The sequence below is a fragment of the Oncorhynchus gorbuscha genome, linkage group LG21 (genome assembly GCF_021184085.1).
Source record: "Oncorhynchus gorbuscha isolate QuinsamMale2020 ecotype Even-year linkage group LG21, OgorEven_v1.0, whole genome shotgun sequence".
NCBI lineage: Eukaryota > Metazoa > Chordata > Actinopteri > Salmoniformes > Salmonidae > Oncorhynchus > Oncorhynchus gorbuscha.
The window spans coordinates 40,134,481-40,154,504 of record NC_060193.1 but is presented as its reverse complement, the minus strand read 5'-3'; the positions used below and the strand labels follow the sequence as shown (position 1 = coordinate 40,154,504).

General features: G+C 43.0%; 1 protein-coding gene across 1 annotated transcript in view; it reads left to right on the top strand.

Moving 5' to 3' along the window:
• Positions 1–901: 901 nt before the first annotated feature.
• LOC124008020 (zinc finger protein 804A-like) overlaps positions 902–20,024 on the top strand; it is a 95,359-nt gene continuing 76,236 nt past the window's right edge. The window contains exon 1 of the mRNA XM_046318932.1: positions 902–1,326. Within this exon, the coding sequence (XP_046174888.1) occupies positions 1,216–1,326 (111 nt within the window). The 5' untranslated portion in view covers positions 902–1,215. The remainder of the gene's footprint in view (positions 1,327–20,024) is intronic.

Below are 20,024 nucleotides of genomic sequence, written 5' to 3'. Positions count from 1 at the left end.
TTTATAATAAATCTTCAATAATATTCCAACTGGAGCAGAATACCTCACCACTGTGATTGACCCAAACTTAAGGAAAGCTTTGACTATGTACAGACTCAGTGAATATAGCCTTGCTATATAGAAAGGCCGCCACAGGCAGACCTGGCTCTCAAGAGAAGACAAGCTACTGCCCACAAAATGAGGTGGAAACTGTGCTGCACTTCCTAACCTCCTGCCAAACGTATGACCATATTAGAGACATATGTTTCCCTCAGATTACACAGATCCACAACGAATTTGGGTTCTGCTGTGATCTGTGCCATCACAGCAGAAAGTTTTGTGACCTGTTGCCACAAGAAAAGGGCAACCAGTGAAAAACAAACACCATGGTAAATACAACCCATATTTATGTTTATTTATTTTCACTTTTGTACTTGAATTAAAACCTTTAACCATTTGCACACCCTTACAACACTGTATATATACATAATGACATTTGAAATGTATTTATTATTTTGGAACTTCTGTGAGTGTAATGTTTACTGTTCATTTTTGTTTATTTCACTTTTCTGTATTATCTACTTCATTTGCTTTGGCAATGTTAACATTTGTTTCCCATGCCAATAAAGCACCTTGAATTGATTTGAGAGATAGCACCTGATTGGCCGGGAAGCGCAGGCTGAGCTGGGAATGTAGGAGAGGTAGCTAGAGTGTGCGACGGCCCCTTCTCCTCCCAGCCCTGGCCATCAGAGTAGAGGGCTCTCAGCCATTGGCTCAGCTCAGCAACACCAAACGCTGTATAAAGGCATGCCTGTCGCCACGGTTTGTGGAAACATCCTCTCCCCAGCAGATGCTCGCCGACCGAGCCGGAGAATGAGCACCTTAGCAAGAGATGAATGAGGAAAAGAGAGCACGCTGCCGTAGAGAACATGAGAGAGAACAGAGAAATAAAGAGATAGTGTGTGAGAGGAACACAGAAGCCCAGAGTGTCTGAGCCTTCTGTTTTGATGGGCTGCAGAGTTTGGAGAGTCTCCCCTTGCTGTGACGAGAGAATCTGAAAAAGCCCTCCCACCTCTCCATCCGCATCTGGACAGCCCCGACTCTCACGCCTTACTGAGTCCATCCTATGCGTTCTGTGATTAGTAAAGTTGTTTACATCCGCACACTTTACTTTACTTTTTTTCTCTCGCTTTACCAGACAGTGTGCATTTTGCACATGGAAGCCACTGGCCTCCAATGGCTTGTTACTACATTGTCATCAGCTCCACACACCTCAGCAATGGACACTTCAGGAACATCAAGGGAGTTTTCCGGGGTCCCCTCAATAAGAATGGCAGCAAGAACTTGGTAAGGCATGCACCATCTCATAAACCTCTGAATAAGACAACATTTTACATTTAACTAATGTTGCATTAGGTACCATATGTATGCATTTATGAAAATATGCGCTATATAGAATCCTGTTTGATTGTGGGCTGAGGAAGCCGGGTATTAGTAATGACAACAGTGATAAAGTGTTACATATTACAGAATATCAGCTCTATAAAAGAGATGAGACACACACACACACACACACACACACACACACACACACACACACACACACACACACACACACACACACACACACACACACACACACACACACACACACACACACACACACACACACACACACACACACACACACACACACACACACACACACACACACACACACACACACACACACACACACACACACAAGCCTCCCTGTGTCCAAACCACGGGCCACTTCTTTATCACAAATTATATTATACATGACAATGATAACAATGATGCGGCAGCAGCCCTGCAGTGTAATTTAATTACAGTAAATTTGTGGATTCCTGGAAGGAAAAAGCCTTGCAAAGCTTTCAAGGCACTATTGAAAATGCACACATTCCCTTGTTCCGTTTCTTTCTCTCTCTAGTCCGGATTTACACCTCGCTAAGGCACTCTGGGGCTTTCCCGGCGGAGGAGCCTCCGCTCTAAAGAAGTGGAATCATATTAGATGAGATATTGATGCACTCACTGTGAGGCTATGAGAGACCACTGCTTAGTAGGAACCCTGTTCCCAGGGTTAAATAGACTAATGCAGTTGGTGTGTTGGGCCTCATCACCATCAAACAGCAATAGATCGTCTCCAGTCAACTGGAAAGCAAAAGGGTACCCAATCCTCCCTCAGCAGACTCACTCTATCCATTTGACAGTTGATTTCTCACTACAGTCAACACATTTGCATGCACCTTATAACCATATAACCATATAACAGTAAGGATCCCAAATGTACCATATGCCAGTGGTTTCGATCTAAACATGTGGAATCAATGTGACTGCTAAGAAGCCACCTCAATGCGGTGGATAAGGACTCTGATTCTGAGCCACTCGGTAAGACTTAGTGAGATATCCTGTAATTAGAGCTATGCTACTCTCACTATGCTACCCTCGCTAAGAATCATCTCACTTACACTTCACTAGATTATGTATTTAGATATGCAAAGCAATAACTTCACTTGTTGCTCTAGCTGTGAATTATATTCTATCCAGGCTATTTATTTAACGGCCTGATTTTCAGATCCTACCTTGTATTTACCTTGTGTTTCATGCTACATTATAGTACATGTACGCTACATTATTTGAGTAGTGACATGTTAGTGACATGACTGCTATTCGGGTCAGGTCCCAAGTCCATCCGGATCCAGCCGTATATACAGTTGAAGTCGAAAGTTGACATACACTTAGGTTGGAGTCATTAAAACTTGTTTTTAAACCATTCTACAAATTTCTATAGTTTTGGCAAGTCGGTTAGGACATCTACATTGTGTATGACACAAGTCATTTTTTCCAATAATTGTTTACAGACAGATTATTACACTTATAATTCACTGTATCACAATTCCAGTGGGACAGAAGTTTACATACACTAAGTTGACTGTGGCTTTAAACAGCTTGGAAAATTCTATTCAATTATGTCATGGCTTTAGAAGCTTCTGATAGGCTAACTGACATCATTTGAGTCTATTGGAGGTGTACCTGTGGATTTATTTCAAGGCCTACCTTCAAACTCAGTGCCTCTTTGCTTGACATCATGGGAAAATCAAAAGAAATCAGCCAATACCTCAGAAAAAATTGTAGACCTCCACATCCTTGGGAGCAATTTCCAAATGCCTGAAGGTACCACGTTCATCTGTACAAACAATAGTACGCAAGTATAAACACCATTGGACCACGCTGCCGTCATACCACTCAGGAAGGAGAAGCGTTCTGTCTCCTAGAGATGAACGTACTTTGGTGTGAAAAGTGCAAATCAATCCCAGAACAACAGCAAAGGAACTTGGGAAGACGCTGGAGGAAACAGGTACAAAAGTGTCTATATCCACAATAAAACGAGTCCTATATCAACATAACCTGAAAGGCCTCTCAGCAAGGAAGAAGCCACTGCTCCGAAACCGCCATAAAAAATCCAGACAATGGTTTGCCGCGTCACAAAGATCTTACTTTTTGGAGAAATTTCCTCTGGTCTGATGAAACAAATATAGAACTGTTTGGCCATAATGACCATCGTTATGATTGAAGGAAAAAGGGGGAGGCTTGCAAGCCGAAGACACCATCCTAACCGATTAAATGTCAGGTATTGTGAAAAACTGAGATTTTGGCTAAGGTGTATGTAAACTTCCGACTTCAACTGTAAATACTGCTAAAAAAAAAGCTACAGGTACATTCATTCATGGTAGCTGAGATCAGACCAGTGCATCTTGCACTCTAAGGGAAAACTCAATCTCAGCATCCCAGTGCAGCACCACTCTAAAGGCCCCAAACTGTTATCATTAGCAGAAAATTATATTTTATGCAGTGTAACTGCTGAGCTTCTGAACACTTACCAGAGTCTGTGCTCACAGAGAGTGGCTGATGGGCACCTAACAGCTGATGTGAGAACTGTGTTCATGAGGAGCGGTGCTCCCTCGCACAGCTCTTTTCAATGTACAATCTCTACAAATAATGCAATTTATTTAACGCAAAATGGCTACAGGACTTGTTTTGGCTTTAGTGGTATACCATCGCTGCCTGAGGCTAAATTATTGATATGTATATTTCCTTTATATAACAGTTATTTCATTGACATATATGGCTTCCAATAATAAAAAACTAAGCTTCTCATATCAACAAATATAAACATTACTTGAGATTATGGTATTTTACTTGGTTCATAATAGGGTTGGGCGAAAGCTAGATTTTCACATAGTCATTACCGTCCTTCTCTCATCCCGGGATTTATGGTATTACCGGCTCAGTACACAAGGGGGAGCCATTAAAATGTTTTAAGCCCATTGGGCGTCTATTACGGGAACAAAATTAACTAAAGTAATAGCAAATTTCCATGGAGGCTGCTAGCTAAATATGCTAACTAGCACAAACAGATTTTTTCAGTTGTTGCAAAGTCAGGCAGTCCAGCTCATAAAGTCATACATATATAGGTAGGAGCTACCGAATATAATTTTTGATTAGTTTTGACATTTACAAGCAAGTGTGAATGAGAGACATTGTTCAAATTAACATTATTGGCTCTGGAGCAGCATGTGTACACACGCTGTGTCTGTGTGGAGTCTGGAGTTGTTAGGGCAATTCACCTGCCTGTTTTGCTCGGAGAAGATGGGGGAAGAGCAGTCGTGCGAGATCTAAGAGGAGAAATCATAAGATGGCAGTAGCAACGGTACAGCTAACTCATCCAAAGGGCTTTGACTTCTCAAACATGTTGTAAACGCAGATCTAAAATGCTTCTTATTATAATTTCTGCTCGGCATCAGACAATTTTTGTGCACCAGTTGCACTTAACGAACTGGCATTCTATCAGCAGACAGCGCTCTGGCTGATGTGTAACTACTTTTCTAGGTGAAGCCCTACTTTTCTCAGGTAAAATACAAGATTAACTTTGTGAAAAACATTAGAAAATGTAGCCAGCTACATTCTTTCTGTGATAAACTGAAATATGATGGCCATGCATAGTTTTTGCAAAAAATGCCTTGCTTTATCATTGTAAGATCATTTAGCTGCAAGCCTAATTGTGTTGTCAACTGATGAAAATTAAGCTATATTGTGACGAATGTGTTGCACTAATGTATTTTCTGTGAAGGAAAATTATAGTTGCACGTCCCTGACCACTCTATTGAAGAAGAAAAAAACACTTGCCTTTCAATATAAAACGCAACCCCTGTCAATACACGGTTGGACTCACCAGCTCCCGCTTTCTATAGTTGTGCTATTTACAAAAAAAAACTTAACTGGCTCAACTGTTCTGGGGAACTACGGTAAGCTTTATAATGTAACAGGTGAAATGAATAACACAATTTGTTTATCTGCAGGGAATTTCTTAAACAAGTAAGCTAGAAATATTAAAATGTATAGAAAATAAATATTTTCATCAGTGGTGATGGTATTGAAATACCATCCTGTGGCTATTATACAGTATATAGTATAACGCTCAAGCCTAGTTCATAAACTTTTTTTATGACATGGTGATGGTGAAGTTGGCTCAAAACAAAGTCGTGTATGTCAAGCATCTGGAATACCGGGATAATGTTCCATGTTGTCACATGCTACTGTTCAGTTTTAGCAGGGCGCTCTGACCTCACCGGTTTTGGCAGTCATGTGACTGGCTATAGCCCACTGCACTCTGGTTCAGTCCAATTAAACTCATCCAATGTAATCTAAATACTTTGCCAGAGTCTTTCTTTTCATCACAGCAGCTGCTCCCTTGACATTTGCTGACCCAATAATCCAGGCTTTATCACAACTGGCCATGATTGGGAGTCCCTGTCACATCTGCTCCTTGACCTGCAGCCACTCCCCCCAGTGCTCTCTCTGTATCTGTGTGTGTGTGTGTTTGTGTGTGTGACTGTGTGGGTGGACAGGTGTGCTGGAGTCAGAGCAGATTCCCACCAGCTGCAACCTGTTCCATTATCAAGACCTCTACAAATACTCAGTCCTGCCACCTCCACACAGCCTGATCGTAATCTCTGCTCAGTCAGTCCATGCTTTTACCCGTTTGTTCCTGTTGTGCCTGTTTTCCCATGCCTGCCGCTGTTTTCCTATCCACTACAGTTCTGCCCGCTCTGACTCTGGTCCCTGTCTCCAGTCCAACTTCTCATCAGTCAAAATGTGTATTGCACCTGGGCTGGATTAATACATTATGCCCTTTCTCTTGCATTTCAAAGATGATGGTACAAAAAAAATAGAAAATAACGTTTTTTTATATTATCTTTATATTATATTATCTTGATATTATCTCCACAGACTTCAACGTGTTTCCTTTCAAATGGTACCAAGAATATGCATATCCTTGTTTCAAGGCCTGAGCTACAGGCAGTTAGATTTGAGTATGTCATTTCAGGCGAATATTTAAAAAAGGGGGCAGATCCTTAAGAGAACAACACACAGGTCTTTCCGTCATTGTATGATTTATTTGTGTGAAAATGAACTCAAGCTTACAGACAATGTCAAATGTGATATAGCGAAGCACCTGATTGAGCTGGGTGCGCAATTATGCAGGTACTTTCCTGAAAAGGATGACACAAACAACTGGATTCGTTATTGTCACGTTCTGACCTTTATTTCCTGTGTTTTGTATTTAGTTAGTATGGTCAGGGCGTGAGTTGGGTGGGCAGTCTATGTTTGTTTTTCTATGATTTGGGTATTTCTATGTTTCGGCCTAGTATGGTTCTCAATCAGAGGCAGGTGTCATTAGTTGTCTCTGATTGAGAATCATACTTAGGTAGCCTGGGTTTCACTGTGTGTTTGTGGGTGATTGTTCCTGTCTCTGTCTTTGCACCAGATAGGACTGTTTTGAGTTTTCACATTTCAATTTTTTTTTTAAATTATATAAAACTTTCCTTAAATCACACATGTAAAATACTCAATTAAAGCTACACTCGTTGTGAATCCAGCCAATAGGTCAGATTTTTATAAGGCTTTTCGGCGAAATCATAAGAAGCTATTATCTGATGATAGCACAATAGTAAACAAAGAGGGTAGCATAGTTCTGTCATGTTTTGTCTTATATTGTCTTGTCATTTTGCTTTTCCTTCTGTTCGTTTTCCCCCTGCTGGTCTTTTTAGGTTCGTTCCCCTTTTTCTCTCTCCCTCCCTCTCTCTCTTCTCTCTATCGTTCCGTTCCTGCTCCCAGCTGTTCCTATTCCCCTAATCAATCATTTAGTCTTCCCACACCTGTTCCCTATCTTTTCCCCTGATTAGAGTCCCTATTTCTCCCCTTGTTTTCCGTTTCTGCCCTGTCGGATCCTTGTATATTGTTCACCGTGCTGTGTCTTTGTATCGCCCTGTCGTGTCGTGTTTCCCTCAGATGCTGCGTGGTGAGCAGGTGTCTGAGTCTGCTACGGTCAAGTGCCTTCCCGAGGCAACCTGCAGTTCATGATCGAGTCTCCAGTCTGTTCTCGTCATTACGAGTGGAATTGTGCTTTATGATTGAATATTTACTTTACTGGATTAAAGACTCTGTTTTCGCCAAGTCGCTTTTGGGTCCTCATTCACCTGCATAACAATTTCAACCCTGCAGGCACTACACAAAATGCAGAAATAAAATATAAAACATGCATTACCTTTGGCGAGCTTCTTTTGTTGGCACTCCAATATGTCCCATAAATATCACAATTAGTCATTTTGTTCGATTAATTTCGTCCATATATATCCAAATGTCCATTTATTTGACGCGTTTGATCCAGAAAAAAACAACTTCCAAAAGACGCAAATTCACGACAAAATATTTCAAAAGTTGCCCATAAACTTTGCCCATATATTTCAAACTACTTTTGTAATACAACTTTAGATACTTTTAAATGTTAATAATCGATCAAATTGTAGATGGGTCTATCTGTGTCCAATACAGGAAGACAAGAAACCATGCTACTTTTCACGTCTTGTGCACTCTCAACAGTGTTACCCAGTTCTTAGATGGCCTACTTCTTCGTTGCACAAATGAGTAACCTCAACCAAATTCCAAAGACTGGTGACACCCAGTGGAAGCGGTAGGAACTGAAAACAGGTTCCCAAGAAATATAATTTGCCAATGAGACCTCAGTGAACAGACAGAGACCAAAAAATAAATCATTCTGAAAGGGGTTTTGCCTGCAACATAAGTTCTGTTATACTCACAGACATCATTCAGACAGTTTTGGAAACTTCAGAGTGTTTTCTATCCAAATATACTAATAATATGCATATCTTATATTGCTGGCATGAGTAGCAGGAAGTTGAAATTGGGCACGCTATTTATCCAAAAGTGAAAATGCTGCCCCCTATACCTTAAGAAGTTAATGCAACCGCTGTGTCAGATTTCAAAAAAACTTTACGGAAAAAGCAAACCATGCAATAATCTGAGACGGCGCTCAGAACAATAGTCAAATTAGCCGCCATGTTGGAGTCAACATAAACCATCAATTACATGATAAATGTTCCCTTACCTTTGATGATCGTCATCAAAATGCACTCCCAGGAATCCCAGGTCTACAATAAATGTTTGCTTTGTTCGATAATGTCCGTTATTTATGTCCAAATACCTCCTTTTGTTAGCGCGTTTGGTATACATATCCAAACGCTCGTTCTAGTCTAGCTTTACCTCGGATAAAAACTTTTAAAAGTTATATTACAGGTCGAAGAAACATTTCAAACTAAGTACAAAATCAATCATTAGGATGTTTTTATCCTATATCTTCAATAAAGTTCCTACCGGAGAATTCCTTTGTGTTTTGAGGAGCAACGGAACGCAAGTGGAAATCATGTGGAATGCGCATGACCAGAAAATGGCTGACTGCCAGACACCTGTTCATTCTGTTCTTATTCAGTCCCACAACACAGTAGAAGCCTCATTCAAATTTCTATAGATGGTTGACATCTAGTGGAAGCCCTACGAAGTGCAACTTCATTCATATCTCAATGGGATTTCAATGGGAACCGACCAACCTCAGATTTCTCACTTCCTGTTTGGATTCATCCTCAGGTTTTTGCCTGCCATATGAGTTCTGTTATACTCACAGACATCATTCAAACAGTTTTAGAAAGTTCAGAGTGTTTTCTACTATGAATATATTAGTAACTGGGACTGATGAGCAGGCCATTTACTTTGGGAACCTTTCATCCAAGTTACTCAATATTGCCCCTGCAACCATGTACCTATGTGAGAGTGGATTCTCGACCCTCACTAGCATGAAAACTAAATACAGTTACAGACTGTGTGGAAAATTATTTAAGATAACTCTGCAATGTTGGGTTGTATTGGAGAGAGTCTGTGTGCATCCTTTCAAGCACACCCTTCTCATTAACCTGTGGTGAGTTAATCACAATTTTTGATGAACAAATACGTTTTTTTTGTAAGATGGCTAAAGAAAGAGCAACATTATTGATCATTATTATATTATTATTTGTGCCCTGTTCCTATAAGTGCTCTTTGTCACTTCCCACGAGCCAGGTTGTGACAAAAACTCACACTCATTCTTATGTTTAATACATGTATCGTATAGTGTGTGCGTGGCAGGCTCACAATGATGTCAAAAAACAGAGTGTGCTGACCCTGGTGCTGGTGCTGAGGGTTGTTTCTACTACTCAGGTCCCTTCATCTAGATCTTGTACTACTATGTCGGTCCATCTACTTTTTGCTGGAACATGCAGTGCCTTGATTGACTCTGGGGCTGAGGGTTGTTTCAGACGAGATGGCGACAGTGGTTGGAGGTACACTTAAGGGGGGAACGTTTTTCCTCTAACCTCATCTCCCTCCTCTGCCTATTGCAGATCTAAGGAGAGGCAACGGATTGATTATTTGTGATAAGTGCTGGACATTTGTTAATTCATGTCCAGTAAGAGGCCAGGTTAAGCGGAGGGCTAAATAACATTCCTTTAATACATGTACGTTAGCTACATGCAGTGCCTGGCAGACTCTGGGGCCATGTTTGCCTTAGATGGTAGTCACAGCTGGAACATTTGAAGGGGTATGGGACTATAAACAGTTTGGGAATTACCGCCCTCTGTGTTCCAATGGTCAGGGGATTAGAACTGTAATTTGTTGAGCAAACAGGACAGATTTTTAGATACTTTCAATTTCTCTCTACACCTCCAGGGTTGTGTTAATAAAGCACCGAACAGAAGAAAACTGACTGAAACAGAGAGGGACTATTTGGATTTGTCCAATAAGAAACGATAATCGTCATTTTCTTTTGTAATATGTTTTTAAACGTTTTTTTTAACTATTCCATACCCCTAATTTAGAAGAAACTCAATTCAGCATCTCCAAGATGCAGTACCCCACCACAGATACGTGCTTTGACTTTCCCACTAGTCTAGAGCAATACAAAGTATCGCTACTGTAAGTATGTGTGTCCAGAGTGATGCATCATTTTAAGGGACCGCATCTTAGTGCAAGAGGTGTCACTACAGAACCTGGTTCGATTCCAGGCTGTATCACAACTCGCTGTGATGGGGAGTCCCATAGGGCGGTGCACAATTTGCCCAGCACCGTCATTGTAAATAAGATTTTATTCTAACTTGCCTAGTGAAATAAAAAATAAAAATGTATACCGGGGAACACTGTCTTGACATGCTGTCATGTTACCGGGGAAACTGAACGAGTGTGCGAGGTGCGAGTGGGCGTTCACACATCTCTCACCTCTGTCAAACCCCGGGGGTATTGTAGGAGGACAGCAAGCGAGCCACCATTGCCGCACAAGTCAATTAGCCTTCTCTCTTTCTCTTCCTCATCATTTCTGTGCTTCAGAGCCCCTGATTGCCAAATTAATGAGCTAGGTCTGAGGAGTACATTCAGCTTCACACTTTTTGAAGAGAGCGAGAACTCCCCTCTCCTCTCCAGAGAGGTGTTTGAAGTCTATATTGGCAGTGGTTAGTTATTCAAGTGTCCTCGCCTTCATTTCTGGGCAATATGCGACAGGTGGAGTTCTCCTTCCACACATACTGACAGTTTTGATGTACCTTTAATAGAGGTGGGACTAGCCTTAATTTAGCTCTCAGCATCACTAGAGTGAAAACTATATTCTATATGTTTGGCCTTGTGTAATGGAACACGCATTGGGATATAGGAGCTGATTAATGATAATGGTTTTATTGAAGACACTACATATAATGTATACCAGAGTACTAAATGTGTGTACAGTTGAAGTCGGAAGTTTACATACAATTAGGTTGGAGTCATTAAAACTCATTTTTCAACCACTCCACAAATTTTGTGTTAACAAACTATAGTTTCGGCAAGACTGTTAGGACATCTACATCTAGACATTTTTCCAACAATTGTTTACAGACAGATTAATTCCAGTGTGTCAGACGTTTACCTAAGTTGACTGCCTTTAAACAGCTTGGAAAATTCCAGAAAATGATGTCATGGATTTAGAAGCTTCTGATAGGCTAATTGACATCATTTGAGTCAATTGAAGGTGTACCTGTGGATGTATTTCAAGGCCTACCTTTAAACACAGTGCCTCTTTGCTTGACATCATGGGAAAATCAAAATAAATCAGCCAAGTCTGGTTCATCCTTGGGAGCAATTTCCAAATGCCTGAAGGTACCATGTTCATCTGTACAACCAATAGTACGCAAGTAAAAACACCATGGGACCACGCAGCCGTCATACTGCTCACGCAGCCGTCATACTGTTCTGTCTCCTAGAGATGACCGTACCTTGGTGCGAAAAGTGCAAATAAATCCCAGAACAACAGAAAAGGACCTTGTGAAGATGCTGGAGGAAACAGGTACAAAAGTATCTACATCCACTGTAAAACGATATATCGACGTAGCCTAAAAGGCCGCTAAGCAAGGGAGAAGCCACTGCTCCAAAACCGCCATTATAAAGCCAGACTACGGTTTTCAACTGCACATGGGGAAAAGATGGTACTTTTTGGAGAAATGTCCTCTGGTCTAATGAAACAAGAATAGAACTGTTTGGCCATAATGACCATCGTTATGTTTGGAGGAAAAAGGGGAGGCTTGCAAACCAAGAACTCCATCCCAACCGTGAAGCACGGGGAGGCAGCATCATGGTGTGGGGGTGCTTTGCTGCAGGAGGGACTGGTGCACTTCACAAAATAGATGGCTCATGAGGAAGGAAAAGTATGTTGATATGTTGAAGCAACATCGCAAGACATCAGTTAAAACTTGGTCACAAATGGGTCTTCCAAATGGACAATGATCCCAAGCATACTTCCAAAGTTGTGGCAAAATGGCTTAAGGACAACAAAATCAAGATATTGGAGTGGCCATCACAAAGCCCTGACCTCAATCCCATAGAAAACTTGTGGGCAGAACTGATAAGGTGTGTGCGAGCAATGAGGCCTACAAACCTGACTCCATTACACCAGCTCTGTCAGGAGGAATGGGCCAATTGTGGGAAGCTTGTGGAAGGCTACCCAAAACATTTAACCCAAGTTAAACAATTTAAAGGCAATGCTACCAAATACTAATTGAGTGTATTTGTCACGTTCTGACCTTTATTTCCTTTGTTTTGTCTTTATTTAGTATGGACAGGTCGTGAGTTGGGGTGGGCAATCTATGTTTGTGTTTCTATGTTTTTTCTATTTCTGTGTTTGGCCTGATGGTTCCCAATCAGAGGCAGCTGTTTATCGTTGTCCCTGATTGAGAACCATATTTAGGTAGCCTGGGTTTCACTGTTGTTTTGTGGGTGTTTGTTTTCCGTGTGAGTGTTTGTCGCCACACGGTACTGTTTCGGTTGGGTTATTTCACGTATTCGTTTATTGTTTTTGTAATCCATAGTGTTCAGTGCTTTTCTTATTGAAATCGTCATGAACACTTACCACGGCGCATCTTGGTCCGTTCCTTACTCCTCTTCAGACGAAGAGGAGGAAATCTGCTGTTACAGAAGCACCCACCAACAGAGGACCAAGCGGCGTGGCAATGGGCAGCAGCAACAGCGGCCGAAGACACAGGACTCATGGACTTGGGACGAAATTCTAGACGGGAAAGGACCCTGGGCACAGCCAGGGGAATATCGCCGCCCCAAAGCAGAGCTGGAGGCAGTGAAGGCGCTGGCATGAGGAGGTAGCACGGCGGCGCGGTTGGAAGCCCGAGAGTCAGCCCCAAAAATGTATTGGAGGGGCACACGGGGAAGTGTGCTGAAGCCAGGTAGGAGACCTTTGCCAACTTCCCGTGCTTACCGGAGAGCGAGAGGGACCGGGCAGGCACTGTGGTATGCTGTGGAGTGCACGGTGTCCCCGGTGCGGGTGCATAGCCCGGTGCGGTACATTCCAGCTCCTCGTATCGTCTGGACTAGAGTGGGCATCGAGCCAGGTGCCATGAAGCCGGCTCTACGCATCTGGTCTCCAGTGCGTCTCCTTGGGCCGGCGTACATGGCACCAGCCTTACTCATGGTGTCCCTGGTTCGCCAGCACAGCCCAGTGCGGGCTATTTCATCTCGCCGCACTGGCCTGGCTACCGGGAGCATGCAACCAGGTAAGGTTTAGGCAGGCTCAGTGCTCAAGAGCTCCAGCGCGCCTGCACGGTCCGGCCTACCCAGAGCCACCTCCATGCACCAGCCCTCCGATGGCAGCCCCCCGCACCAGGCTGTCTCTCCGTCTTCTGCCTACAGGGTCTCCCGCCTGTCCAGCGCTGCCAGAGTCTTCCTCCTCTCCAGCGCTGCCAGAGTCTCCCGTCTGTCCAGAGCTACTAGAGTCTCCGTCTATCCAGAGCTGCTAGAGTCTCCCGTCTGTCCTGAGCTGCTAGAGTCTCCCGTCTGTCCGGTGCTGCTAGAGCCGCCAGTCTGTCCTGAGCCTTCAGTCAGCCAAGAGCTACCAGAGCCGTCAGTCAGCCAGGAGCTACCAGAGCCGTCAGTCAGCCAGAAGCTGCCAGAGCCGCCAGTCAGCCAGGAGCTGCCAGAGCCACCAGCCAGCCAGGAGCTGCCAGATCCGCCAGCCAGGAGCTGCCAGAGCCACCAGCCAGCCAGGAGCTGCCAGAGCCGCCAGCCAGCCAGGAGCTGCCAGAGCCGCCAGCCAGCAAGGAGCTGCCAGAGCCGCCAGCCAGCCAGGAGCTGCCAGAGCCGCCAGCCAGCCAGGAGCTGCCAGAGCCGCCAGCCAGCCAGGAGCTGCCAGAGCTGCCAGCCAGCCAGGAGCTGCCAGAGCCGTCAGTTAGCCAGGCGATGCCAGAATCGTCCTTAACTCCGGAGCTGCCGGAGTCGCCAGCCGGCCAGGAGCTGCCAGAGCCATCAGTCAGCCAGGAGCTGCCAGAGCCGTCAGTCAGCCAGGAGCTGCCAGAGCCTCCAGTTAGCCAGGCGATGCCAGAATTGCCCTTCACTCCGGAGTTGCCGGAGTCTCCCGCCTGTCCGGCACTGCCGGAGTCTCCCGCCTATTCGGGACCCATTTCTAGGGTCCCCAGTCCAATGCTTTCCCGCTTTAAAGAGACCACGGAGTCCCGCTTTAAAGAGACCACGGAGGCGGGCGAAGAGGTGGACTAGAACTATGGTGAAGTGGGGTCCACGTCCCGCGCCAGAACCGCCACCGCAGACAGACCCTCCCCTATAGGTTCAGGTTTTGCGGCCGGAGTCCGCACCTTTGGGGGGGGGGGTACTGTCACGTTCTGACCTTTATTTCCTTTGTTTTGTCTTTATTTAGTATGGTCATGTCGTGAGTTGGGGTGGGCAGTCTATGTTTGTGTTTCTATGTTTTTTCTATTTCTGTGTTTGGCCTGATATGGTTCTCAATCAGAGGCAGCTGTTTATCGTTGTCCCTGAATGAGAACCATATTTAGGTAGCCTGGGTTTCACTGTTGTTAACCAGAAGGGGACTAGGGTTCCAATCTGGGAACCCCCCCCCCCCCCCCCACGTTCAGCTGGAAGGTGGCGCATGGAACGCAAAAATATTCCTAAAAATATTTAACCTCCACATTAACAAGTCCAATGGCTCAAATGAAAGATAAACACCTTGTTTATCTACCCAGCAAGTCAGATTTCTAAAATGTTTTATGGCGAAAACATAGCACATATTTATATTAGATCACCACCGAAACAAAAGGCAAGCGGCGGCCATTTTGTCCCAGAAAAAATAACATTTAAAAGTAGGATTAAAAAATAAATAATTCACTAACCTTTTGAAAATCTTCATCAGATGACAGTAATATTACATGTTACACAGTACATTTAATTTTTTTCCAATAATATGCCATTTATATCCATATAAATCTCGGTTTACAATGACGACATTTCAAAAAATGCTTCTCAAATGTCTGGAGAAATGATGATAGCTCCAACAGATAACGTCAGATAACAAGCAATAAACATGACTAAATATACATGTTCTACACATATTTACAAAGATACACTTCTTCTTAATGCAACCGCTGTATTACATTTATTTTTAACGTTACAGACATCGTTCACTGGGCTATACTATGAGTCAGCGCTCAGATATTAGCACTTTGTCTCCTCTACGTTTGGAGTCCACAGAAACCCCAAATAACCACATAAATATTCCCTTACCTTTGATGTTCTTCCATCAGAAAACGTAGAAGGAGTCATACTTACCCAATACATCGTTTCGTTTCACATTGTGTGTCCCTGTATTAGCATATGCTAACAGCTTCAGTTGAAATGCGTCAAAAATAACTTCTGGTCCAGCACTCGTGCGCATCAAAACTTCCAATTTACATATTATATGTCGATTAAACTGGTCAAACGATGTGCAAAATCGAGCTTTATGATGTTTTTAACATGTAGAACAAAGAGCAACGCTAACAGACAATCCGGCTTGAAATGCTGCATCATGGAAAAAGACGTTCTCCAAATCGGCCACGCGCAAAAGAGTGCATGATTTTCAGAGGGACACGAGCAATTTCGCCCGCCAAACGTGCAGGGCTCGTGGGATTCTCACAATGAACGCGCCACTTGAAAGCTGACATCACGCTGAAGAGATAGAGACTGTTCCTGGATCTGTAGCTCCCTGGTAAGGGTGGGCTCATGACGTCAAAGTTGACCCAACTTTTCTCTTCACAAGAGAGAGTTTGGGAGAAAGGCTGCCCTTTCAGTTCTGCTTTACATAGAGACATAATTTAAACGGGTTTAGAAACTTTAGAGTGTTTCCTATTCAATAATAATTTTTATATGCATATATTAGCAATTTTGGGAAAAAATATTTTCAGTTTACTATGGGTACGCACTTTCTCCAACCGGGGCAGTATAGAGGGGTATCTCTAAGAGGCTTTAACTTTCCTAACTGCCTGTGTATATTTGTTCCTAACTTCCCTGAAAAGTTGCATATCGCGGGGGCTATTCGATGCTAATGCAGAACGCCACAGGATGTTTTTGTGCTGGTCAAGGGCAGACAGGTCTGGAGTGAACCAAGGACTATATCTATTCCTAGTTCTACAGTTTTGAATGGGGCATGCTTATTTAAGATGGTGAAGAAGGCACTTTTAAAGAATAACTGACGTGATGAGATCAATGTCATTCCAGGATACCCCGGCCAGGTTGATTTAGAAAGGCCTGCTCGCAGAAGTGTTTTAGGGAGTGTTTGACAGTGATGAGGGGTGGTCGTTTGGTCGCAGACACATTACGTATGCAGGCAATGAGGCTGTGATCGCTGAGATCTTGATTGAAAACAACAGAGGTGTATTTGGAAGGCAAGTTAGTTAGGATGATATCTATGAGGGTGCCCGTGTTTACGGATTTGGGGTTGTACCTGGTAGGTTCATTGATAATTTGTGATTGAGGGCATCAAGCTTAGATTGTAGGATGGCCGGGGTGTTAAGCATGTCCCAGTTTAGGTCACCTAGTAGCACAAGCTCAGAAGATAGATGGGGGAAATCAATTCACATATGGTGTCGGGGGCACAGCTGGGGTTAGAGGGTGGTCTATAGCAAGTGGCAACAGTGGGAGACTTGTTTCTGGAAAGTTGAATTTTTAGAACTATAAGCTAAAATTGTTTGGGTACAGACTTGGATAGTACTACAGAACTCTGCAGCAGACTGCAACACCACCCCCTTTGGCAGTTCTATCTTGGTGGAAAATGTTATAGTTAAGGAGATTTCTGGATTTTCCTAAACCAGGATTCTGACACGGCTTAGACATCCGGGTTGGCAGGGTGTGCTAAAGCAGTGAGTAAAACAAACTTAGGGAGTAGGTTTCTAATGTTAACATGCATGAAACCAAGGCTTTTACGGTTACAGAAGTCAACAAATGAGAGCACCTGGGGAGTGGGAGTGGAGCTAGGCACTGCAGGACCTAGATTAACCTCTACATCACCAGAGAATAGGTAGGATAAGGGTACGGCTGAAGGCCATACGAATTTGCCTTCTTGCGCGTTCGGAACAGAGAGTAAAAGGAGCAGGTTTCTGGGCATGATAGCATAGATTCAATGCATAGTGTACAGACAAAGATAGGATGTGAGTACATTGAAGGTAAGCCTAGGCATTGAGTAATGATAAGAGAGATATAGTCTTTAGAGATGTTTAAACCAGGTGATGTCATCGCATATGTAGGAGGTGGAACAACATGGTTGGTTAAGGCATATTGAGCAGGGCTAGAGGCTCTACAGTGAAATAAGACAGTAATCACTAACCAAGAGAGCAATGGACAAGGCATATTGATATTAGAGAGAGGCATGCGCAGCCAAGTGAACATATGGGCTAAGTGAGTGGTTGGGCTGTTTGGGGACAAGGCGATTCAGAGAGTTAGCAGGCCGGTGCGAACAAGCTAGCAGTTAGTAGGCCGGGGCTATCCTAACTTCTGGGCCTGAGTAACAGGCAGTTAACTATGGACACGCTTTTCATCCGGAGGTGAAAATACTGCCCCCTACTCAAGAGAGGTTAACTCACTTAAACAAGGAAACTCCTTGACTTCCCTGCCGAAGCAAATTACATCAGAATCTGGGATCATCAGTTACCAAAATTTAATTTGTGATGTTTTTAATAAGCGCTTTATTTCTGCTGGTTTTCTTTTTGAAAGAAAAATTCTATTGTTTCAGCCCCTCGGCCTTCAACTGATGCGGAAAAGAGTAAGCCGGTTTTTAATTTCCAAAAAGTCACAGAAAATGAGGTCTTATCTGCTATAGATTCTAAGAAATCTTTAGGCGCTGACAATCTGGATCCACGTTTACTTAAGTGTGCGGCACCTATCATTGCAAGGGCAGTGACCCATATTTTTAATCAAACATTAGTCATAGGAAAGATTCCTAAAGCTTGGAAAACAGCTTTTGTTTTACTTCTCTTCAAGGGAAGTGATGGTAGTGAATTGGATAATTATCGGCTCATCTCTAAGCTCTCCTGTTTGGCTAAAATTCTAGTGTCATTGGTCTGAAGGCAACTACAATCATCATCAATAACTGTTAACAATACTCTTTCTAGCAATCAATCTGGCTTCAGACAGTACCACTACGGCTACGGTACGTGTTGTAAAGATATGACTAATACCATAGATAATAGAAAGTACTGTGCCACCTTTTTTATAGATTTGTCTAAGGCTTTTGACACTGTAGACCATGCAATGCTTTTGGGTAAGCTGTCGTTAATAGGACTGAGATCGGACGCCTGTCATTGGTTTCATGACTATCTAAAGGATAGAAGTGCGGCTGTTAGAGTCGACGGCATCCAGTCGGAGTCATTGGAGTTGGTTAACGTGGTCCCACAAGGTTCTATTCTTGGTCCATTACTGTTTACTCTCTTCATAAACAATATCGGTGATGAGATAGGAAACACATTTAATGATGTGGGTTGGACTTCGCTGTCCATGAGACGAGAACAACATGCTCTCCTGTTGGTCTATAAAGCACTTCTGAATAAACGTCCTTCTTATTATCATCACTCATCAACATTAGAACTAGAATTCCTAAAACCAGGTCTCAAGCATGGATTACACTTGAGGCCCATGCGATCTCCACAGAGTTGGGTATGGCTGCCTTTTCCTGTTACTCTCCTTACTTATGGAATAGCCTGCAGACCAAACTTAAACTTGAGACTTGTCCCCCTTGTCCCATTTGAAACATTTATTGAAGGATTTTTATTGTTGAAATTGCTTGTAACTGCTTCGGGTAATGCAAGTTCTTGTGCTGTTAGGAGAAAACCTGTGTAAATGTAACAATCTGCTGCTGTCTTTTTATAGCACTGATTGAACAGCACTGTGATTGTTTTGTTTGTCTTGTGTAGTTTCTTAATCATTGTGCCTAAACTGTATGTGTACACATGTATACGCAGGGCCCAGCTGTAAAAGAGACCTTGGTCTCAGTCTGTGTTCCTTGTTGAAATAAAGTTAGAATAATAAAAGGGCCACATTTTTCCTGTGCAAAGAAAGAAGAAGAAATGTCTCTGATTAGAGCTACTCTGCATTGTTCAGAACTGTCTGTTTTGCTGACACTGATTTATTCATGTTATTAGACAAAATTATGACTATGCAATCTACTCATCACATTAGGAACAGTAGCATATGTTACATTAATCTGCAAACGCGATGATAGATGCATGCAATACCTTATTATAAAGGTGCAATTTTATGGGAAATAAATTGCTTCCCCAAACTTGAAACTCACAAGCCTATGGATGTCAGCATTTGAAGTCGGCCTTGCTGTGACATGATAGCTATATAACCCATCAATTTCACATGCACTGTATGTAAATTTGTCAAGTTATGATGAGGTTGACATTGTATATGCTGTTCCACAGACCTTCAACCCAAATATTGTGACGATATTATCTTTGCTGTTCACCGTTTTCACAAGAATGTACACAATAAGCTTGCAGTAAGTGATGTCTTGGACGTCCTCATGTGAACTGATGTAATTGTCATGTTACAGTGATGTCTTGGACGTCCTCATGTGAACTGATGTAATTGTCATGTTACAGTGATGTCTTGGACGTCCCCATGTGAATTGATGTAATTGTCATGTTATAACATGAAAATCCATCAGTAAGTCATATCATGTGATGAGCTCAAATATCCAAATGTAAATAGGGGTATATGGGTACAAAATGGTGTCCTTTTAAGACATACCCCCCCCCCCCAGGATTAGCTTGCCATGATTT